Source organism: Parasteatoda tepidariorum, chromosome 11 (genome assembly GCF_982258835.1).
Source record: "Parasteatoda tepidariorum strain Cologne lab strain chromosome 11, Ptep-v5.0, whole genome shotgun sequence".
Lineage (NCBI taxonomy): Eukaryota > Metazoa > Arthropoda > Arachnida > Araneae > Theridiidae > Parasteatoda > Parasteatoda tepidariorum.
The window spans coordinates 43921086-43947558 of record NC_141765.1 but is presented as its reverse complement, the minus strand read 5'-3'; the positions used below and the strand labels follow the sequence as shown (position 1 = coordinate 43947558).

The following is a 26473-nucleotide window of genomic DNA, read 5'->3' as shown; positions in this document are numbered from 1 at the left end:
AAAACAGAAAGCTTATTTATCTCCGAAATAATCCCATTTGCACATGCAAAATGAAACGTTTCATGGAATATTGATGCATGTTTTGCATTAATATTACAGCAAAACGTTACACTTTTGACTGAATTTAATTTAATGTTGCACTATCGCTAAACTGGAATCGATCCACGTTCGATTACCTGTCGTCTTAAACATATCATAGATAATGTAGAATATAATTATTTTTGACGCAAGTACAGATGGATACAAAACAGAAAAACACCAGTTACCAACGTTTCCAAAAATGCAATGGTTTATTGTCAATTATTTTAGAAAAAGAAAAGTCACCATTGCATAAATGACAAAAATACAATTTCAATCAACTTTTAAAATATCAACTACGCATTAAAATTTATCTTAATTTCAGTATGAAAAGAAATTAAATTAAGATTATGAATTTTTGAATGCCTTTAATTAAATTTAAAAAAGCTACGTGTTTCGAAGGAAGCAGTAGTCAAAAACTAATTTGTTCTGTAAATACTATAATGAATTTAAAATTATATGTTACACACCGGTTTTGCATTTTTTTAATAAAATAAGAATCTAACATTCAAAATAACATTAAAATAAATTAGAAATTCGCGCAAATAATTTAAATATAATTACATAGCAAGACTGCTCGGCAAATTACCATGAAAATATCACTGACAGAATAATACAACATAAAAAAATTAATTTAAATCTAATTGTTCCTTAGATTTAAAAATAAAAAAAAGATGAAGTAATAAAGTTTAGATCCATGAACAACACAGGAAACTGAAGTTTTGATAACAATACAAAACAGGTCTGAGAGTAATGGAGAAAAAAAAAGAGCGAAACTGAGAGGATTTTGCACAACTGATAGATAATAGTGGGCAGCAGCGGTTCATAGACCTCGTGTTTATTTAAACAGTAATATCCCCCTTTACTCAGGACGATAAGTGTGTATATGTGTATATGAGCTCTTAATATGTATATTTTTATTGAGTCAATAACAGCAGAATATGTCTACAACCAATTAACATATCAATAGGTTGAAGTTTGTTTCATTTGTAAAATGCAAGGATAAATATTTGGTGCAAAAAAAATTAAGCAGTGCTAGAAATTATGATAAGATAGAACGGGGGGAAAAAACGATAAACAAAAATAAAATAATCTGCAGACATTGTAATAATCGTGCTTTAGGGTTTCTACTACCGGGCTTATAACCTATTACAATATTCGTTAAAATCTTTCCGAAGTGTGCATTTTTATTACGTCGCTTACAGTTACAGTATGACTAAAATCCTCAAACTGAGTAAAATTTTCATTCAAAAGAATAATTCATCACCTAATAGTCAGCATGCGACAAATAATGTTTCAATTAACTTTCCTCACTAGAACTGCCTTTCATAAAAAATTATTATGAAGCTTCTGTATTTTAACCCTCAAAGCATTGCAATCAGATGGACAGCCCAACAGCTATTATTTTATTATAATTTACAGAATATGTAAATAAATATAAAACAATTAAAACAAACTCTTGCAAGACGACTATGGAGCACTTAACATTTTTTTCTACGTTTCATTAAGCAACCATTTAACATATCAATTGGTTGAAGTTTATTTCATTTGTACGACGCAAGGATAAATATTTGGTGCATAAAAAAAAAGCAGTGCGAGAAATTATGATAAGATAGAACGGAAAAAAAAGAACGATAAACAAAAATAAAATAATCTGCAGACATTGTAATAATCGTCCTGAAGGGTTTCTACTACGGGGCTTATAACTAATTATAACATTCGTCAAAACCTTTTGGAAGGGTGCATTTTTATTATGTCGCTTAGAGTATGTCTAAAATCCTCAAATTGAGTGGAATTTTCATTCAAACGAATAATTCATCACCGAATAGTCAACATGCGGCAAATAATGTTTCAATTAACTTTCCTCACTAGAAATCTCTTTCATAAAAAATTATTATGAAGCTTCGATATTTTAACCCTCAAAGCATTGCAATCAGATGGACAGTCCAACAGCTATTATTTTATTATAGTCTACAGAATATGTAACAAAATATAAAACAATTAAAATAAACTCTTTCAAGAAGACTATGGAGCACTTAATATCTTTTTCTACATTTCATTAAGGAAGAATATTTCCAACCACTGCCTAAAAATGTCGACATTATTCTCTCAAATTTTAATTATAATACAGTTTCCAAATGCTATGTTAACATTTTAAATCAATTCGATGGGATTTCAAGCAGAACGTTAAATAACTGCAAACATATTTATAAGTTTAAGATAGAAATAGCATAATAAAAATATTTTCCACCTATATACTTTTAGATGAATTTGTATATTACATATAAACTTAGATGTTAATCAGATCAATCAAATTTCCTAGTAAATAACAAATTTTAATGTGGTATCGAGATTACAATTAAATATTTAAATTAATTCATTTCTGGCAAAACTTAACTTTACTTCCGTCTCACAGGTCTTATATATAATAGTTTAAATTGAGTCCAAGTAGTGATTAAAATCATTGTAAATCAAATTTATTAAATCAAAAAAAAATCTTAAATCTTAAAATTTATTTCTACTTTATATAGTAAAGAAAAAAAAAAAATCCCGCTTAAACTAAGGAAGTAAGTAGCTATTAGGGCATACTCCTAAACGATCAGAATAATGTAACAAAATTTTATTAAAGCGAATTTCATTAACCAGAAAACTGTAAATCAACCTAAAAAAATATACTTAATACAATTAACACTTAAAAAAACATTAAAGTATAATATAAATTCAAAAATAAGAGTATCAATTAACGGACCAAACTATGAATTCAACACAATTATTGAAACAGAAAAGTGAAATTTTAATCCAATTTATGTTATTTGAAGAAAGAGCCATTCATAAAATATCTTGTGCAAAAGAATTAAAGAGTAAGTATAAACTGGAGCCTATTTATGTTCAAAATTTCTATGAGCTATATGAGTATCAAGAGTCCGTGAATTGTAGACACCTAAATATAAATATTAACTCTTAAAACATTTTCTTACCTAAAATCTTTTTTTTTATTCAATAGAAATTTATGGAAGCCAAACATTGCAAATTAGAATTTTACGCTTCAACCCCAAATACTATTTCATTTTACAAAAAGTCATTTAACTCTTAATTTCAACACAGGAGGTCGGTGTCCTAGTATACGATAAGAGTCACTTATCAGACGAAGAGGGGGATTGAAATTTAAAATAAACTTTTAGTCAGCTATTGCCAAAATAAAATCAAAATAGGTAAGTAGCCGAGGGGAAATGTTGATTATTTCGAAAACAGGTCTGCAACGGCATATATGGCACAACTTGAGGTGGGGTAACAAATAGTTGCACTTTTGCCAAAAAACACCCTATGCAAAAGATAAACTCTTTCTCATTTGAGCTCCACTTTGCACGTAGAAAATAACTATATACAAAGCAAACAATTCGTTTAAAGAAAATAATTGAAATCATTTTCAGAATTTAATCGGTGGATGAATTGTGAAGATCGGAATTTAATGGTATGGATCGGAATTAATGGTCCTTATGAAACAAAATTCAATAAATATTATTTCAACCTCTCGCTTTCATTGTAATTTCAAACAAGATTTGCTAAATTAATATTTATTTTCTAATATAAATTATTCTTTGTGTTTCAACTAGATATTAAATCATTTATTTTTGGAATAAAGAAGGAAATATTGAAGAATTTGATGCCGTTCAGTTTAAAAACACAATCCAGTTTACCGACACAAGAGCCGAAACTAGTAATACTGTGCCGAACTTGAACGACACCATACCGAAATCGAACGATTCTATAAATTAAGTCTGATTGAAAAGGGATAGGGGAAAAAAATAAACATCGCGGCATAAAATGACTGTATACTGTGGAACCCGTGATTTAATGGAGAAGAAATATCGAAGTGCTAATTATTTTTAAGGGATACAGAAAAACTTAGTTATTCTGATGAATTACCTAACAAAAGGTGACACTTTGCTTAACAAATATTTTTTACCAGAAATACTTATGTTTCTTCGTGTGTATATATATTTACACAAGTGATTGCTTAATAGTAAAAGAAATAAAACATGTTCTCCATTTAGAAGAAAACGAAAAATTTTAAATTATTGGACATTCACAGATTTAGCGGGCATAAGTATATGAAACGCATTTTAAAGCTTAACACCATTGAAAGTTAACAGAAAAAGCATTTCCAAAGGAAAATGCATAAAATAATTTGGCACAATTAAGTTTATTAAAAAGAATTGTGCCTGCAGAAGCCCTTTTTTTTTATTTAAAGTACATATTTCTCATTGGTTTAAATACAAAACTTATTTAAATTTTCTAAGGAGATTTATAATATAAGAAGAATAAAGGGGAAAGTTGAGAGGCTTTAAATAAGCGAAAGTCAAATTATTATAAATATATTAGAATATTATTATACTCTAGAAAAATAATTTTTAATGAGGTCTTCGTTTACTTTTAAAGTTTACCAATAAACGTTCAATTTACGTAAAATTGAACAATTTTCTTCCATTTATAACAGTTCAGGATTAAGAACACCCCCCATTCATTTTTTAAGGTATTTACAGTTATCCACGTGTGAAACAAAATCATATGATGCGAAGAGTTCGAAAGTTATTCCGTTTTGGTGTCATTATGGAGAAAAAAAATTCAATAAATAATAGTATTCATATATGCTTCACTTACCACACAAGATTCAAAACAAACATGCTGTTGAACCAGTACTTCATGTATGACGATAAACCTCAATCCACTCTAACAATATATTAGGAATTGGACACATAAACGCAAATTCGTTTCACATAAATCCCAACACGCGCACAAAGATGATCACAGTAAACAAAATCCGTAAGTTTTTAACACGAGGAAGATAAACCCAGGTGAACAGAGAAAACGCAATTTGGATCCTTCTCCCAGCTGTACGGATGGAGAGGATTGTATGACTGTTTTCTATGAAAGGTACAACGAAACTGTTGAAGAATGGTAACGGTCGCTGGACGACCAGCTGGTAGTTTTTGGTGCTGCCACCTGGTGACCGCTTTGCCATTCTCCTAATTTCATTCAGGTTATCTTTGATTCTCTTTAGATCCACAAATCAGTTGGGATGAAAGGAGATGCTGTTTCTCCAAAGAGAAGAAATTCTTTTCCTTTTTATCTGAACAATTATAGCACTCAAATCTCATAGTTTATTTATGCATTCAAAATAAACAAAAGGAGAGTTGTTGCTAAATGTTTAACAATCTTCTTTAATAAAGTTTATTTATATTAACTGAAATTTTGTTAAAATTTATTTTATCAGGTTCCGATCGTCCACTTTAGATCGGTTCATGGTCAATCGAGAAAAAAAAATTTTATCAACGTGAGTGATATAAGCGCAATTTCTGCCAATTGCAATATTTGAATTATATTGTGATTCGAAATGTGTTTCTTGCGCTACAATATTCCTTCATTTTAGCACCAATATTAACAAATTTTTTCGATAATGTACAATGCAATTAATTTTTTTTCCGAATAAATTGATCAAAGTTTTAAATATTTTTCATAATTTTATAAATACATTAAAGAAGTTGTAAAACGCGAATTCTTGCCGAAATTACAGCAGCAATTGAATAATTCCTCCAATAAATAAATAAATATATTAGCTAAAATAAAAATATAAAAAAACAGGATATTTCACACACACACACGCATGTATATATACAGAGTTAAACAACAATGATTAAGATTCCTAGATGATTAGACTTTCTCAGGAGCCAGATAAATTTTAAAATAAAATCTATAATTTAAAATATATTATTAAAATTGACTTGGCCGTTACAAATAGGCGAAAAAATCCATGCTAAATAAGAAGTACTTTAAATCAGAAATCATATTTATGTTACCAGAAAAGGTATAAAAAAAAATGAAATCTTTTCTTAATGTCTATTTACAATATCGAAAACGCATAATTTATCTCACAAAAATAGAAAATGATGTCAAATTGGAAACATATGTAAACATTTCTATTGGAGTTCTTATTTAAGTATTTCATACATATTGTAAACTGCAGAAGGTATTAAACTCCATGTAAGGCAATGAAATATATCGGAAAAAATCATACGTTCTACTTAACCTAGCTACTATGATATATAACATTCAATATACAAGATCGGTTTCTAATGAACCTTAATACCCTTTACTGCAAAATAAATAAATCTTGTACAAGATATTAGGGGGGAAAAAGAAAGAAATGTTACGTTGGATTCATTCAAAAGAACTATGCATACGATAATATTTAAAGACCGGTATAATTTATAGGTGTAACAAAAAAATCTGTATAGCGTTATCAACAGTTAAACATGACCCATTTTTCAGCCAACAACAGAACTGAGAAACAAAACACCATGTAATTTGCTTCAAAATTTAAATAAAGTGTTAAAATGTTGGTTCATTTTGAAATATAATATGAGGCAAATATGCTGCAACCTTAGTAAAGAGTAAAGTTGAACCACTTTAACGTGCAAGTTAATTTTTAAGAGTTACTATTCTCTATTATTTTCAAGCAAAAGCCTAGAATTTCCGCCATCGCGCCAATTTTCAGGAATCGTATTTCTTTTTTGCGGCTGCTTTTTTTTTTTAATATAGACTGTTTTTCTGTCCTTATTTAGAATGATATGGAAGAAGAAAAAACCTCAAAATGAATTAATTTTATGCTTAAACAAATAAATAGATGAAATAAGGGGTAACACTCAAAGGATATCCTGTCATTCCTTTCATTTTGATTACACTGGGGAACATTTTTTACCCCTTCTGTTCTATGAGATTTTTTTTAAACAGATTTAACAGATACTTTCGTATCGTTGATTTCGAATCTGCGTTCGGTTTCTCCAAACTACAGTTTTTTGATGACATTTTTAGTATATTTTTTGTCAAAATGAACAAGTTTAAAAACGTTTCATACGTCAGGGGGTCGCTTAAATGTTGCGACAAATTTCTAGGGGAGTTAGGGAACATCATTAGGTTAAAATTGCATAGGAATCCACGCTCCGAAATGCCCCCATACGCCGTTAGAAACGTTTACATACTATGAACTGTTTCTTTGCGTACATCTAAAACAGGTCATAATAAGGAAGCGCCCCTAGCAGCCTATGACGACATTTCCGGGCAAAGGATTCCTATGCAATTTTAATCCTGATGATGTGCACTAACTCAGCTAGAAGTTCGTCATCATATTTTCGCGACCCCTTGTTATTTACAGCGTTTTAAACTTATACATTTCGACAAAAAAAAAGACTAAAAATGTCATTCCTGAATTAGGCAAGATCGAGTATTTGTATAAATAAAAAAAAAATTTGTTCCCCAGTGTTATTCGTAAAAAATATTTTTAGTTCAATTTATGTTTTGCAACCTGATTGAACACATAAAACTTGAAAATTCCATGAATGAAAAGATTTAGTATAAAATTTAATTCTTATTTTAGAAACTAAACTTGCCTCGTAAATTCAACATGAGCGGCGGGATACACTCGATATTTTTTAAGTTTCTGCTACTATTTAATATCGGAACAGCAATAAGGAACAAATTCAACATTTAAAAACTGTAGCATATTTACATAGTGTTAAGTACCCTTAATATGGTACCACCTTGAACTGATTTGAGTTACTTCCGTAATCATTATGACTCAATGCGTAATGAATTGCGACACTATTCTTAATGATAATTGCACATAGTATCGACAAAGGTAAAATAAACTATGATATACAGTCTCCTCTCCTCATAAAAATTAAACCAAACAGTTATGATTACGCAAAGCGATAAGAAAATAACAATGCCTAAAAACATTAATGACTTCATGCACACATTCAAGGGCCGACTCTTTAACACCAGCGAACAATGTATTTAAACCTCATAAGACACCTAAGACAAAAGTAAATAAAGCTTTATATCCGACCATCCCTCAAACATTATATTCTATCATGGGGTTGAATTAACTCACTTACACCACGTGATAAAGCATTTTATTGTTTTCGTTAAACATTATTTTTTTATTCTTGATCGTGACTCAAGCATTAATCAACGAAGGTGATAAAAAGATTACATTGAGCGGAAAGAACAAAAAATTGTCAAGCCATCTTTGCATCGCGTGACCAGAATGATAACTAGGAGAAAAAATATTATGATGACAACTTGTATATCAAATAAAACTCGATTTCGTATGCTTGTGTAAAATACATTGTTTACCTGGGAGCTTCAGATGTGAGGTCAGCCAGAAAGAACATTTCAATTTGCGCGAGGCGTTATGGATACGTTGCGTAAGATTAAGTAGTTTATTATAATTATTTTACGTCTCTCACCTTGAACATCAGGTTGTGATCATGTACTTAATGTCGCAACTTCCTAATAGAATACTTGAACATACCACAGATTCGATGGAGTAGAACTTTTCATATAAAGTAGAAAAAGAAACCAAAAAACAGATCTTGAAAAATGAGAAAAAGGTGACATTGATAGCGCTTAATTTTGTTCAAATGAACAGAACAAGTGCCATAAAAAATACTTCGCTTGACCTTATTTGATGCAATAGCAGACATTTTATATAATAATAATTTACCTAATAACAGATGAGAGGAGAGTCGCTTAAATAGTATACAGAATGCTCTAACTCAGTGTTTCCCAAACTTATGACTTTTCTGTACCCTTTCTTAATTTTTCGTAACGCTGTGACCACTAATAAAAAAAAATGAATATATTTTTTTTAAATATGTTTCTTTTTCTTTTTTGGTACAAAGTTTAGTAGATACTAACCAGCGATCTATATTCTATGTTATAAAAATAATCAAAATAAGTAGAATTTATTACAAGCCTTTACTATAAAAAAATTGCACAAAAGTTAAAAATCACAACTGGTTGTAGACACCACTAATTATTAACTGTTAACTCTGCAAAAAATAGCCAATAGAAAAATACATAATCGTAAATTTTCATGGTTAGCTTTGTTTTTAAATAAAATGCTTTGAAATTTTCGTTTGTTGCAAGATATTCCGCAAAAGAACGCGTACTGCTAAACTGTTTCCGTACCCCTGGGATACGCGTACCACACTTTGGGAAACACTGCTCTAACTGATAAATTAGGAAGCTTTTTCAGACGTGGAGATCCATTCAGAAGACACCAGTCGCTGTGTATTTTTTGCGTTGAGTTTTTATTTAAATTAATCGGTTTTACAAATTTTCAATGTAATTTTTGAAGATCCAGTGCAAAGATTTCGCTGAACTAAAATAATGTACAAATTAGTAAACAGATTATCTAATTGTTAAGCTACTTACTCTATGTTCAACTCGTTTCTTAATTAGCTAACTATTGTTTGAGTCGATTGATTGTTTGATCGAAATCGTACCGGTACGATTTCGGGGCGACAATATCAATTTTAACTACTGAACAATTTCCAAGCCATTTTAACTATACTGCATCTTAACAGCCGAAACGCGGATAGCAACTATTTCTGGACTAACTCCCACCTACTGTACGAATCTGTTCGATTTAAGAGCAACTACTGAACAGGTCAGTTTTCAAACCATTTTAACTGTACTACTTCTAAGCACTATTCACGGCAGCTGCGCAATAATATCTGAAGTAATAAAACTTTACAAAAATAACGCGATTAAAATTGAATTTTTTTTATTTAATTATTAAACAAAAAAAAGTTTGTTTATTACAAATGTGTACGTATGGATATAAATTCTCAAATTTTACAAGTTAAAGCTGATTAGAACGGCTCGTGATCGATTTTGTAACAAATTAAGTATTATTAGTATTTTTGTAACAAAATGCAACAAAACGAAACACAAAACAAATTAACCCTCAACGGACCAATGCGCCATATATGCGGCATGGCCTTTTACTTACTGCTTCCACTGTTACCTATATGGCGGCAAAACCTAATAATTTATTGTTGTTTAATAGTTGTCATAATTACAATTAACTTAATTAAAATTAATATCATAGTTAATTATTATAATTTCACTTGGTGGAAAACGTGAAATATTTCCGGACCGTTAAAGATTAAATGCGTCGCAATTCATAGAATCGATAGCACTTAAGAGAGGAAGGTATAAAAGACACACTAGAGTAGGGTTTTCATTCAAAACAGTAACGTTGACCCAAGAGACATCTGCGCTTTATAAATGATCGGATCATCACACCCTTCCTCTACCCCGATTTCAAACGGCCGTGTTTAATTTAATAAAGCGGACAAAATTTGAAGGGCACCATTTATGCAATTTGCACACGTCATGCAGATCACGAAATAAATGGATACAGAAATAAATTCGATCACTATTTCGAGCAAACGACTGCAGAGCACCTTACTCATGATTTATTAATATGTCCTTATACGACGTAAAGGATCGGCAAGCCATCACAGGGAACGATACAATAAAAACAGATAAAAAATGTGGAGTTGTCTATCAAAATTTTGATTTGTATTGGAAATATACAAACGTAGCAGGTGCTTCGATGTCAATTATTGAACAAATTTAACGGCTGTTTTCTTAGAAGTATATTTAAATGTTCACTTTATACAGCTGTAAATTCGACAAGGTCGCCTTTGAATCACGTGCAGAGAAAGAGAGATTTTTTTTTCAAGTATAATGGGATTATGTTTTAATAATTATTATAAACATATTAAAATAGTCTTGAAATTTTTATCATTACATAACATTGTTTTTGTTCCATGTATTACCATATCAAAATATTCCTTCTGTTCAATTTACTACATTTAGTTAATTTATCTAAATAACAAAATAGATTGCATAACACGTGCCTCAATTCAGTAACCTCTAAGTTTTGAACCTAACTGATAACATAGTGGGTTAATGATTCAAATATAGGTACTTAATCATCTTTTTGGTGGAATTTTTCATTAAATGAAATAAGCGTTACATTTGTGTGGTACATCACAAAAGTGGCCAACCAATAATTTTAAAAATATAAAAAGGTGAAAAATTTTTACTTTTACTCTGATTGTGGGATTTTTATGCTAAAAGCACTTTTTTAATGTTCATATAAGCCTGTGTAGTGAAGATTTAAAAAATAATATAACAAATAAAACAAAAGTACGCGCTTAGGTTTTTAAAGGTTTAGTAACTGTTAGGTTGGTTATGCCTAAAATGAAAATGAACAGTTTGAAACAAACAAAAATTTAAGCAGTCGATAATTAAATATTGTAGCATTTGAATTTACCAAATCATCGATACTAGGAGATTAGTTCCTGAAAATGCAAAATTAAATGAATTAAGATCATATCAGTTCGGACAATATTTGTATTTTATTATGCTCATAATATATATATCACATATTAATTATGTACGAAATAAATTATATACATATATATTTAAATGCATGCGTGTATTAAGAATATTAAACAATTTTTCGCAAATATACGTTGGCCCAAGTCTTTAATATCTGATAACTAAATCGTATAAATTAGGAAATAGCTTGTTGGTGTAAATTTCCAAAATTCAATATAGTTTGAGCAGCAAGGAATTTACGTATTTTGACTAACTTCCTGGCGGTGATAATTTTTAATTTCTTTAACATTTTAATAAGTCTTTGCGTGCTTTGAAACAAAGTAACAGCAAGTAAATTTAAATCTACGATTATCCTAACGACCGTAAAGTTAAGGCTGTTTTTAAAAGACTTTGTGTCGCATGAAATGATGTTATTTACCGAATAATATGCTATTTTCGGCTGTGAGTTTGCAACATGACTGTTAGATCAAGTTTAGCCTATCTTTAGTCAGAGCCGTCCTTTTTAATTCTTAAAATGGCGCAAAACGTCAATATGGAGAAAAGCCACCGTTTCAATTAAAATAAAAATAGCTTGAGATCTAATTTTTTAATATTTAAATATTTACTCCAATGCTGCATTATCCTGGCTTAAATTTTAAAAAATTAAAATAACTGGTAAAAATTAAAATAAAACACCAATTTTGCAACCAATTTTGAGTTACTTAGAAAAACTTGGAAATGAAACAGAATAAAACCGACAAAACATAAAATTTTCCGCAAACATAATCATACAGCATTCCCTACGTAGAATATTCAATCAATTTAGCCAAATTTAGAATTTTTCATACTTATTGAAATATCGAATACCAGGATAATAACGAGGAATTTGGTTCCAGTGTTTGAAACTTGGCGTGAACACTTTAGGTATTCTTTGGCCAAGGTTTGAAATATTCTAGTATGAGAATATTTTAAGTACTACTATCTTAACCGATACTACTACGTGTAAACCTGTTTTGTTCTTAAAAAATGATTTTTTTTGTCATCTAATAAGAAAAATAATAACATTAAAAATAATGTGCAATAAAAATATTTTAGTATTACAGTATATTTTAAAAGCTTTCAAATTCAATTCGTTTCAAATATACGTTTAATAATGCAATAGTTTATTAAAAAAATATTTGCTCTAAAGATAAAAGACAAGATTTTGCATTTATAGTTTTTACTTTAGAATGACAACCTTTAATGTTCTTGACCTTTCCAAGAAAGCAATATCAAAATCTTAATCGTTGGAGTTAATATCGAAAAAAATATTTCAAAATATTATTATATGCATTTTGAATGTTGTTTTCTCCTCTAATAACATTTGAAAACACGATTTAAATAGTGATTCAATTATTTTAGTCTTTTTTTCATTCGCTGAATCGAATAAAAGCAATTTAAGAACATTCCTAAAACAAATGAAACTACACAGAATCGATCAGTTACGCAAAAACAAGTGACATTTCGAAAGTAAATTATTTTGAAAAATTACAGCAGAAAAAAAAATGGTTAAGAGCTCGAGACGATATCTAAAATATACAAATAAAACTAAACCCGCATAAAAACTAAAAAAAGAAAAGGAAAAACAAATATAAAATAAGGTAGAAGAAAGATATCGTCTGTGATCGATATATGGGGGTGTTATCGACCACGAGTCGTTACCATATCGATCAGCAATAAATAAAAGGTATCAAAAATTGTGTTTTCACTCTCTTCAATACACAGGTAAATTTATCAACCCTCCTTTTTGATATCGTCACTGTTTGCCAACTTAAAGACTGATAACAAAAGTTACATGTTTGGCCTTTTTAACTTGACAAACAAACAAGTGACAAATCAAATAAAATAAAATTAAACAAAAAAAGATGTATCGGTATAAAGTCTGGTTTTTAAAGGCCAATGAAAAAAAAATGATAACCAAATCTGTATCACCATTGCATTCAAATTAGAAAATAATGAACCTTGGAACAATCCGTCAAAAAATGTGGAAAAGAATACACCGATTGTAATCTAATTCATATTTAGATAAACCAACTTGTGAAAGTACATGCAGTTTTTAAGCAATCTTACCCATAAAAAATGCAAGGTCATTAAAACATGAAGGGTTAGCATAATAATTATTTTAACGGTTTTTAAGCACCTAGAATAAATAATTCAATGTTATTTTTAAATTATATGATTTAAAAAATTTTTATTTAACAAAACAATCTTCCAAAGTGTAAAACTATTAAATCTTCGAAAAGAGAAAAATTGTTATATGTATAAAGCAAGTTCTATTATAGATTTTAAAAAATTAAATTAAGAAAGCAGATTTGATGCGAGAACTTGAAAAAGATATGTGGGAAAAAGTACAGCCCAACACATTATATTCTGAACAATGACTTAATATCCTACTTTAAACATGGAATTCTCCAAAATTCAAGTTGGTACAACTTGAATTTAGCGTTTTTAAATGTTTCAGGGGAAATTTATAGAACCTTAATAAAATTAAAAAACTTGAGTGCAAAATAAACAACTGAAAAATAAAGTTCTACAGAACTGTAAAAAATAAGAAAAGAAAATTTATTTGCTCATTTTAAAAATGAAAAAAGATTTATTTTTATTACCTTAAGAGCATTTGAACTAAATTACCGGAATTCCTACAATGAATAAAATAATAACGTCGCAAGCATATTTCGCAACATAATTAAAATTATTTTCACGAAAATTTAAATATGGAATCGTTTTTAAATGTTAATTGAAGAGAAATTAACAAAAGCATCAATCGCAAGATATTAAAATAGTTCAGTTATAAGTCAGCGATGCAATTGGAAAAATTGTTTTTCAAAAATAAGTATTGTTCTTTATTTTGTGTTGTAATTTTGTTTTTGTACAGCTCTTCACTGATAATAACACTGAGATATAATAACAGTTACAAATAATCCAGAATTTCATGATAATAAATAAATTCACGAAACATGTACCGAATATAAAATGTATTTAGTTTCTTAACAACCAAATCTAAGAACACGTGCTAGTTAAAATTAAAATAAAATAAAGAAGAAAGAAAGGAAAGAAATGCTTAAAAACTACTTTAAAATTATACTAAAATGATGACAGAACACATTAAAGATTGAATATAAAAAAATGTCGTTAAAGTTTATGGAAACTAAAAATATAAAGAGAACAAAATTTTATTTTAGATAAACGTCAACAGATATAAAAGGAAAGATGAAAAAAAAAAAAAACTGCAACAAATTTAAGGCACGAAAACTTTGTCACATCATGAAAAATTGAAGCATAAATCGTGTTTCACAAGTTTTTTAGGTAAAGTAGTTTTCTTCCTTCCTTCCTGTGGTACCAGAACGTTAACTCTAGGCAATCTTAAGCGAAACCGAAATTATGTTCGGGAAAAGCGACGATAGATAAAATATTTGCACCAATTCCTTTACCATATCTACATTTGCAAAATATATATTGTAACAAAAGTGCAAAAATGACTTCCAGAATGTGAGATGTGGAAACGCATTTAAACCATAAATCACTACGCAAAAGCATTTCACTACAAAGATGAAGAAAAGCAAGGGGTCCAGTTATTTCGCACGTAGTTTTGAAAAACGTGTTTAAACGTGCTAACTTTTCTTTTAAAGTTAAAATTTAATTTCTGGAATAGAAATCTCTTATTTGTTTTAAAATTATCAATATCTAGTACGCTAGGCAAGGAAACAGGATTTACATGGTTAAAAGTTTAAAAAAATAAAAATTACGAGTTATTATTTTAATCGAATTTAACAAAGCTATGTTTTAAGTTAGTTAATATTTAAGTTTATTAATTTAAAAAAATTGCGAGTTATTATTTTAATCGAATTTAACAAAGCTATGTTTTAAGTTAGTTAATATTTAAGTTTATTAATTTAAAAAAATTACGAGTTATTATTTAAATCGAATTTAACAAAGCTATGTTTTAAGTTAGTTAATATTTAAGTTAATTAATTAAAAAAAATTGCGAGTTATTATTTTAATCGAATTTAACAAAGCTATGTTTTAAGTTAGTTAATATTTAGGTTTATTAATTAAAAAAAATTACGAGTTATTATTTTAATCGAATTTAACAAAACTATGTTTTAAGTTAGTTAATATTTAAATTTTCAATTTTAAAATGAATAAAATACATACCCTAGCAGCAAAACAACCAACCCTCATTAGGACCAATATTAATTAATCTTGACTCAATATGGGTAACGAGGGACGATGTTATTCCAATATCAGCCCTATATAGAACCTAATATTTTATACCCATTATTCAACCAATATCCCCTATATAGAAATGTTAATGCCTAATATTAAAATCCATTCTAGAACCAACATCAAAAAATTTTGACATTCCAATATTGGTCCCTCTCCCTCGGTGTATGTGGTTTTAAGTGAAAGATTTTTTTAAATTTTTGTTTTATGCAATGTCCTCATTTAAACTGATATAAAATTTTCCGTTATTAATATAATTAAAAGAAAGAAACAATATCATTTTTAAAACGATTACGAGTACAAAAGAATAGTTGCAAAACTATATACATATTACTAAAAACGAAAACTCATAATATAGCAAGAACTAAAAAATAATGCTAATGTTTAAAATTTCAAAGTTTTGAAATTTTTAAAAATTATTTTTCAATAAAATTACGAGAATATTGTTGTCAAAACAGCCCACTTTTTATATGTATCTTTTAAAAGTTTTATGCATCATTTCAAAGCTTTATGTATAAACAACCAAAAAGTAAAAGAAATTATAATTCCTAAACTAGCAGGAAGCTTTTGCATAACACAGTGGATATCCATACTATTTTATAAATTAAAAACTGCCGTGAATCTTTATAATATTTAATTTTAAATTACTATTGATGGTTATGTTAGATGAAAAACAACTTACACTGAATTTTCAAAAATTATCAAAATATTGCTATGTTGAAAAATTGTCAAAATATTGCTCTAATGAAAAATTATCAAAATATTATTAGATGAAAAGCAACTCATACTGAATTTTCAAAAATTACCAAAATATTTTTAAAATATCTTACATATTTACTGAAGAATAAAAATCTCAATCATTTTAAAACTCGGTTAATCATCTCAAAACCTTATAATTTTTGTAACGCAAAAAAAATAATAATAATAATAAATAAGTAAAATAAATAAATAAGTAAAATAAATAAATAAATAAAATACGCCTCAACTTTTTAGAATAAAGTTTTGTCACCGCTGAATTTATATATAATAATTATAGTGAGCAAATTAATTTTAAGAATATGGAATATAATCTGCAAAATTTGCCTAATATATGCTCTAGAATATATGCATACATTGACATAGGCTCTAAAACATATGCATGCATTGACATATGCCTTAGAACAGAAATAATATTAGTATATAAATTGCAAAGGAAATTACATTTCACAGGTAAATAAATGTTGCGAAATTGCGCATAAACTTGATTTCTGTAAAAATAAAAATAAAATAAAAAATATAGAGAGAATTAAAAAAAAAATGCAAAGAAAAAATAAAAACACTTCCCCATACATATTGAAGATGTTTAAAAAAATTTTTTTTCTGGATAATTTAAAGCAATTAAAGCAAGTTCAGAACGCTTTACACACGCACAAAATACTACCAGATTTTCTTTTGAGAAAAAAAAAAAACAGTTAATTATATAGAGGTAAATTACGAAATTAGATTATACTGCGGCAGTGTATATGAGCGGTTACATCAATGCGATATATGAATCATAGTGTATCGACCTGATTCAAAAAGTTAAATTAAAAATCACAAAAGCTAGATAAAAAGTTCGAATTCTTAATAGATTTTCATTTAATAACAGGCATAGCTTCGCCGACAAGAAATCGCTACTAATCAAATATTTTTTCCTGACATATCTTTAAAACAGTCGGTACTACAAAGCATTGCAAATATCATCCTTCTTATGTAATAGCGTATACATTATTTCTTATGCACGTCTAATGGTTATAATAAAGAATTTGGGATATAGCTCAGAGAAAACAACGAAAGATAAACGACAAAGACATTGGTTGAACTTAATATATTGTATATTTCATCACATTTTTATTAAAATACGAAAATATAATTCATTCATAATTTTTTTTTTATTTCTATGAGAAGAACAATTAAAAAATGTCAAGTAATAAATCTTAAGAGATTTAACTTTAATTAAGTTTAAAAAGTGATATCTTCATCTACGTTTTTGTAGTTTACTAACAAACAGAGTTATATTTTCATAAAATATAGTTACTATCGCGTGTTTCTAATTCGAAAACCAAACGCTAAACATTTGTAGTTTAGCAATATATAATATATATAATTGACAAGAGAATTTAGGAATATAGCAAATAATTTTTACCAAACTGTCCTAGATGAATGATATGTAAGATAAAAGTAGAAAATGGGATAATAGTAACAGTAAAAAATATCGAAAAAATTAAGGGGAAAAAAACGCTCATACTGAATTTGATACAGTTAATTGTGTGCTCTGTGTACTTCAACGCTGTTTATTGCTTAATATTTAGAGATTTGAAAAAAAAATTCTTTAGAATATTCCTTTTGTCTGTAACAGTGAACAAATTTTTTAAGATCAGCTCAAAATTTCGTTGTGAAAGTAATTATAGCAATAAAGAAAACGAAGGAAATAAAAGTAAAAATATGACCACTGAAGCCGTATTCTTTTACTATTGTTGTGAAAGTAAATCAGTGTTAAATAAATTTAGAATTGTGAGAGAAATTTGAATTCTGAAAAACATTATCAAACAAAAGTATAGATATATAGTAAAGAAATAAAAAAAAAGGAGAAAAATTAAATAGTAAGAAAATAAAATTGTTCCTGAAATCCAGAAAATAAATTAAGACTTGAAGATAAAAAACAAATTCTTAAAAAAAACTTGTTTACATATCATGAAGCATTTAAAAAGCAAACAAGTAAAAAGACAATTAATATAAAGAAAACAACAAGATATATATAAGAAAGAATCGCTTTACGCCTCAAAACAAATATTTTTCAGTATAGGTGCAATACTGCCTGTACTTTCAAGAAACAAAAAAAAAAAGAAAGGTACACCTACCTGACAATACTTCGTACAGCATCTACGACAGTCATCATAGAAAATTCCCTTAATGATGTTGACAGTTTCTTAGAATCTCGAGTAGGCGAAACGCGGTTAGTCCATGACCCATTGCTCCTTCGTTTTAGTCGTGTATCGAATGTCATCGATGAAATAGTAAGTTAAAACCCAAAATAAAAGCGCACAGTAAAAAAACAACTACTAAGGGCCGGCAAATTCTGGTCGCCAGGACTATGTTATCTAGTTGGGCTAGCAACGTACCTTCCAATCGATCTCATCGAAGATAAATGCCCGTGACGCAGAAAGAACTTGCTATTCTAGTGTTAAAACTAATTTTTTCAATGAAGGAAAAAAAACAAAAAAAATTTTTTTTTCAATCGATCACAATACTTTCCCATCGTTTTTAACTATCAAATGTTAAGGAAGTAGCTCTGAGAAGATAGTGAGAAAAAATCAATTATAAAATTAATAAAAAAGGAACGTTCGGAATTTGAACTTTTTCATTGAACTTTTTTCACAATTCTTCGAATCGTTTCACGACACTGCTTACCGGGGAAAATTTTATTTATTTACTTATTTTTATTTTTAAAAAAATGGTTTGCTGCTGAATTGCGACATTAGAAACTTGAGTAAATCTTGGCGAGGTGTACTAAGGTGTTGGAATAAGTAAACGAGAGTGACACGTGCAAACGTCAACTGGCTCGTGAGTCTTTAAGAGGTTATCATTTTTATGAACTTATTCAATAAACTTAAAACCAAATAAAAGCCAGTTACATGAAAAAAATAAAAGTTCTAATGGAAGTTACTCTTAACCGACGAAATTTTATGTCTCTGTTGCGTAAGGAAAGCTACCGTGTTTTATTATCACTGAACGTTGCGTAAAGAATACTCGAGTAGGTAGAAGAGAGGGGGGAAAAACAAAGAACAATATACATTTTGGGCACGTTAAAAAAAATTCCAAGTGAAAATCAAACTCGGGTATGGAAACTTTTTTTAATAACAAAATAGCTACACATGCCATTAATTTCAACTCTACAAGACATGTACATTTTTTTTTGGCCAGACTATTTTTATATAAAATTAATAATTATTATATGTTTATTTTTAAAAATTTTCTCAATCCTCATAATTTAGTTTCTAGATTTATTTTTATTTTTTTGAATAAATTCAGGACATCAATAAAATACTTATTAGTTTACAAATAATGCAAACATATAATTGAAATTTAGCATGCATTTGCTATTGCTGTTGTTTGAGGCAAGAGATTTTATATTTTATAACCGTCGTTCAACAGTCTGCCCAATTTTTGAGTTTACAACTACCAATGTTCAACTCCGTAGCCTTGTAATTTTGAACTTAATCCAGAAAACAAAGAAACTCCTTCCTGGGTCAAGTATTGGGAGAAACTTGCCTACGTGGAGGGCTTTTTTGTAGAACTAACATGCATCTACCACTGAGGATATTTTGATCGGTGAGAGCCGGGTGCGGAATTCGCATTGCCCAGCCATCGCTGGGATTCGAATCCGGTTCACCTCAGTGGGAGGAGACAGCTCTATCCCCTGAGCCACCACGACTCCAAGCAGGAAAAAAAAAAACTGTAATTGGCTTTTCAAATTCAGAAGAAAAATAATTTTTTAAATCAAATAACATAAAATTTTGAGTGAATTGTATTTTATCTTGAAACTCTTGGCAATCAAACTAATCGATAGCCTGGCATTTCTTCAGATTGCTTTTAACTTAATTACGGAAGAAAAATTAATTACACTCATTTTCCTAAAAACTATAGTTAAAAAAATATCACAAATGATTGCATCTTTAATCCTGATTTTAAAATGTCTTTATCAACAGAATTTTATTCTTATAAATTTATAATAAGATTAGTACATGGAAACTACAGTGAATATGGTAAAATTAATCTTCAGTTACCTATTGATTCTTTTCATCTTACTAAATTATGACTAAATGCATAGAAATAAACCTTATTCATTGCCTACAATATAGAGATACTTTGAAACTTCTTTAAATGGATTTAGATTTTTATCTGAATTAATTCATATTAAATTCATTTATATTATGCATATATGTAGTTGCAAGTATGTTTGGAAGATCATTTTTTTTTTAAATTATTTACCTATCACTTAAAGAAATTATAAATTGTTTTTGACACAATATATCTGCAATAAGTTACCAAGGTCCTTGAATTACACATTAAATGTCTACGTCAACATGAATTTATGACTTGCTCATTGGTTTTTCTTTCTTCTTTATGTTCCCATCTTGAAAGCAACTCTTAAAAAATACTATTTGCGCAAATAATTACTTATAATTTTATCAAAAACTGTGCAGATTTCAAAAAAATTAAAGCAATAAAACACCTAACATATATTAGTTTATTTTAATTTAGTAAACATCCTCGAAACTAAATTTTAAAAATAAATAAAAAAAATATATATTCTTTTTTTAATTTTATTTCCAATGGCAGAGAACTTGACATAAAGGGGAAAAAAGACATGAACAAAAAAAAAGTCATTGTCTCATTCGGTCTCGAGCCTCCCAACAACGCTCGACCAAGGAACTCCCACGAAGCGTTCTGCAGTGTGAAATGTGATGACCATCCATGATGACGTGATCCCCCCAGAAATAACAAAAGGGGTCCGGGAGGACACCAATAATAAAAAATATAATAATAAATTTATATCTTTGTAGTTTGAAAATAAAGTAGTAGTTCCAAAATATTTTTTTTAAAAAAAAAACGAAAAATATTATTCCGAAGATGGAAATTAAATTATATGATGACAATATTTAAAAATAAAATTAAAACAAGCAATAAAACTTTAAGAACAATCATTTTTTTCTTAATTACATAATGAAGAGTATTCTGCTCTTTTATATAAATATACAATGCAAACTGAATTATAAAATTAAAGAAAAGTTTGAGATTCTCCCAGACTTAAGTTTTTTTTGCCTCCTTCCTACAATTTTTAAACTAAAATTACAGCTTAGTACTAAAAATAATTATTTGCTGAAGCTGATAATTAATTATCAAATAAATGTTGCAGGAAATAAGGATTTTTTTTTAAAGTTAAACGCACAGTTCAGTAGACTAATGAACACCCAAGACGAAAGATAAGGAAAAACGTTTCGGTTGAACTTCTAGTGACAAACCTTTTTATTATTTTTATTTAATAGCTTTTAAATTCTTTTGAACCATCCACTTTATTTTAAAGTTTTCATTTTTTTTTTCAAATCAATCAAAAGATAGAAAGCTTTGAACCCTGAATTTTTGGAATCAACAAAGAGACACTCACCCCGACCAAATAAAAAAAAATAAAAAAAACTCAAATAAACACGTTGAAGATCTAACTTCTAATTTATCTAACTTCTTTTTTATATTCACGACCGAAAAGGTTATCTTAGATATTTGGAGCTAGCAGAGCAGACTTAAGTTCCAAAACAAACCCTAAATTAAGAATTTAAAAAATATTTAATTTTATTTTCTTTTACGCGACTCTGGTAAAAACATTATTTCCTCATTAAACGTAAATCAATGCAGGTTCAAAGCAACTCAACGCTTGAAAAAAAAAGTTTTTAATTTTTTCAATTTATGAAAAAATAAAGTTCAATGTTAAGTTTGTCTAAAAGGAGCTGCATACTGCTCATACTGTTTCAGTCACCAGAGCTATTTGAGAGATATGAGATAATAGCGCAAATATTTCAGAAAGCTATAAACCGTTTCTAATGCTATATTGCTTTACTGATCATTAGCTTACTAAAATTATGCAAGGTATGGTTTTTCTAATTATTAAACTAATATTTTTACTTATGCAATAGCAAAACATTGAAACATTTCAATTGTTTGTGCTATCGAAAATATTATATCACATAGCAAAACTACATTATAAAGCAAATGAAAACTAAAAAGAATTAAAAGCTTTTAGTTTTTCAAATATATAATTTTTCTTTTTTTTTCCCCTTTTTGAGAAAGGCTATAAACAGGGTGCAAAATAAGAAACGGACGAACCTGAATAACATTTGATCTAATGATCGGATCTTCACATTTTAGGACTCAATCTTAATGGTTCGCGGGGGTGGCTTCAAATATCTTAATTAAATAGAGCAGACGATATTTAACAAAATTCAAGCGAAATCGATCGAATAGTTTCTGAGAAATGGAATTTTGAAAAAAGTATATTTTTTAAATTCGACTTCTCAGAAACTAGTCGAACGATTTCGCTCAAATTTTGTATTTTGCCATTCAAAATGATGCAAAATTTGTATACTTTGCAATTCAAAGATTTTTTGACTTAAATAAAGTAATAAAAAATTAATGTTTATTAAAAATTATTTTTTGTAATTATTTGTAATTTTAAATTTTTTGCATCTAAGTAAATATCCACTTAAGTTTATTTTATACATGGAATTATCTTTAGGTAAACGAATTTTATAATTGTGTGCAAAAACTTTTAAATTCGCTTAAAAAGTTTCCGAAACATGGTGAAATTCAGAAAAAGTAAAATTAACATTAAGGGGTTCAAAATTTGGACCGCTTTTCTGACTGAACTATTGAGACCATATTTTGGGAATCAGAAATCCAAATCCGGCGAAAAAAAAGTATGTTTATTCAGAGAAAATACGTTTTTGTCTGTGATTTCGTAACTTAAAATATCGTATGCACTAATTAATTAGTATATATGAGCATACCCTCTTAAACCACTAATATTGAGTCTCAGAAAGTGAAAATTCAATCAATAAAACAAAAGTTATTTAAGGACATCAGTTTATGTTTTATTTTATTTATTTTTGAGTATTGTTCATATGAAACTTTGCGCACTATATTCAGACTAAGAATCATTTAGTGCACAATTAGTTAGAATTTCAGTTGCAATAATTAGAATTTAGCAGTTATCGAAAAAGTCTAGCAGCGCCTTATACTTGTGTAAGTTGATATTTTATTCAAGTATTTGCCATTGGAGGAGATTTATAAAATTAATATTTTTCAATAAAGATATTCGGACTTTTTCTTTTATTGATAAAACGTTTTCTACGGTCCTACTTTTACAAGGGACGCAATTCTAAGAAACCAAAGTAAAATATTTATATATATAAATAAAATAAAAAACTATGTAGGGAAAGATCAATGAGAAGATTTACAAATGATTGAATATACAAGGAAAGAACTCTAGCAAGTCTTAGAAAATGCGATTTTTAATGCACTAAAAAAATAAAAAATTCCCCTACTTCATTACTAATTTTTAATGAATAAGGTTATTTACCTGGACTCAAATGTATTTTATAAACAAAACATCATTCTTAAAAAATCCCTGATTTTATTTTGAAAAAAAATTAATTTAAATTGGTTTTCTTTTATGACCCATTTGAAAAAGAACATAGTTGATTATTTTACGGATTAAACGAAATATTAAAATTCGAGTAACGCTGATGTAAAAGTAACATTTAAAAGGCACGAATAGGTTTCCAAAATACATAGATATGAGGTAGTTATGATATGCTATCAAAATGTTCATAATTTTATCATGATACATTAAAAGTTTTTACCCGAAAAAAATACTTAATTGAATTACCTGCTCTCAAACTCAACTAAGAGATTTATTTTGATTGAAAGCTGATTTTCTTATCTAGAAAGAGCAATTATTTGCGTTTCTGCAGTATTGAATGAAACCAACTGATAAAATATGGTATATTTCATCAAAAACTTGCAATTGGTGTTCAACGTATTATAAAGATCTAAATATATTTTCGCAATGAAAAAAAATTTACTTTCACAAAGGAAATAATTATTAGATAGAAAATATAAATAAGTTATAGGGAAATTAATTCAAAGATTAACAATATTTAAAGTTTAAAAAAGATTGAAGGCTTAATTATGACTATTTCATTGAACATACATAAAACAAGTTCAAAATCTCGTGCTTTTTTTTTCAAAAAATTATACTTTTTATTTAAGATTTGTCTTTACACATTTAAAAATATGCAAAATATGTGAATAAAAATATGTGATAAGCAAGTTTTTTTGATTATTAAAAATATATATATTATTTAGACCTACATAACTTATTTAGAAAAATACATCTGTGATAAATACATGACCAGATTTTCTAATGGATATAGCAGGACACAATCATTGTATTATACTTAAATAAAATATTACTCGGATTTACAGAATTAAATAATTGTTTATAATTTATTACTCACAGCAATTCAAGGCTCTAACAACAAGAAAATTAACTTTTAGTGCAATTTAAACATGATTGCGTGAAGCTAACCAGAATATTGCAAAATTGGTAACTAAATATCGGACTACACAAAATTGTAATAGTTAATAGCATTACCTTACTATAACGCATATTTTTATTGTTAAATAAAATTTACCATAAATTTTTGGATTTATGTATTAGAATTATTTATTTAAAATTGCACACTAGATGGCAATAATCGAAATGAACAACCTAGCTATAGAGAGAGAGGGGGGAAAAAAATATCTCAATGTCAAATAACACAAGCTGTCAGATAATGTCGAAAGCTCCAATTATTAGTTTCATAATTTGCATCATATATCATAGATTTAAAAAAAAAATTACTTATTGAGTTAATTTACGAATTATTTTTTAACAAATAAATATTCATAGTTCTTATGAACAAGTTCTCAAATTTTAAGAAATAAAATAAGGTTCAGAGGAATGGAAATTATGTTTTTCTGGCCAGGAACTGAGCAATTAACTTTTGATGGCTAACAGCAGATTTGTTGAAAGCGCCAGATTTCAATTAAGTGAGATAATCCGTTTTTTGAACGTGTTCCGAAGTTAGAGCAGATTTTACGTGAATGTGATAAGAGATTTTTACAAGTGCAAATCTAATACTGAGACTAAAATATTTAACAACACATTTATTAAATTTGTAGTTTGATTTCAAAGTGTAAATTTTAAATCAAACCTCAATTAAGCGAGATACGGCGTGATATAAAAATTCAAGAAAGTTTATATTCTTAATAAAAACTTGAACTTTTGATTTTCACTGAGTTTTAATATTTCACGTGCTATTTATTTACCTTTTTTGAAGACAGCAAGTAAAATTCATTACTGTTTTACCAATTGTGCCTATTTCTTAGTGACATCCAAGGATTCTCAATCTATTATTATTCAAAATCCCGAAAATGGAGACCGGAATCAAATAAAGCTGTTGAAATCATAAAGTAGGAAGAAAGTCTTTTATTCAAGTTTAATGAACCTATAGGGGCGGATCTACAGTTGAAATAAAATAGTCCTCTTCATCAGAAAGCAAGGCGGCATTCATAGTAAACAAAAGAAGGTTAATTAACTTTACAGCTAAACTTTATTGATTGCGAATTGAGTTACTAAAAGTCCTTCGAATCGGGAAAGAGTGCTTCATTTTTATTAGTTACACTTTCAACAATAAGATAAGGCTTATTTTAGTTTTTAAAAAATATTAGATAAAGATAACATCTTATATATTTTATTTTATTTTATAACCGTTACTAAACAGCCGACATAATTTTGAGTTTACGACATCCAAAGTTAGACTCCGTAGCCTTGAGATTTTGAACCCAATCCAGAAGACAAGGGAACTCCTGGATCAAGTATTTAGAGAAACTTTCCTTCGTGGAGGACATCTGGATGGAACTAACCCCTATTTGCTTTACATGGAGAGGAAAACCACGACAATCTCCAACGGTTACCCTGACACCAAGGGGACTCTAACCCATGATCCGTCTAGCACTGAGGATATTTTAAGTCAACACTGTAGTTGGTGTGGAATTCAAATCGACCAGCCATCGATGGGATTCGAACCCGAGTTACCTCATTTGGAAGCGAGCGCTCTATCTTTTGAGCCGCCATGGCTCCGACCCAAATTTGAGTCTAGTTTACGACTAACAATGTTCAACTCCGTAACCTTGCGATTTCGAACCCAATCTAGAAGACAGAAGACAAGGGAACTCCTGGATCACTATCCCCAGAGGTAATGAACTAGTGCAT

The 26473-nt window shown here is 28.4% G+C and overlaps 1 protein-coding gene across 5 annotated transcripts in view; it reads right to left on the bottom strand.

Annotated features, from left to right (window-relative positions):
- LOC107457068 (MOB kinase activator-like 2) overlaps positions 1–26473 on the bottom strand; it is a 227045-nt gene that overhangs the window by 45179 nt on the left and 155393 nt on the right. Inside the window, exon 1 of one of the 5 annotated variants that reach the window (XM_016075115.4) lies at positions 18462–18697. The exons of 2 other annotated variants lie outside the window; for them this stretch is intronic. In XM_016075115.4, coding sequence (XP_015930601.1) covers positions 18462–18607 — 146 coding nt within the window. In that variant the 5' untranslated portion in view covers positions 18608–18697. Of the gene's footprint in view, positions 1–3056; positions 3119–4740; positions 5037–18461; positions 18698–26473 lie in introns of those variants that run through there. 2 more of the 5 variants (XM_016075118.4, XM_087154783.1) reach the window with 2 other exon arrangements.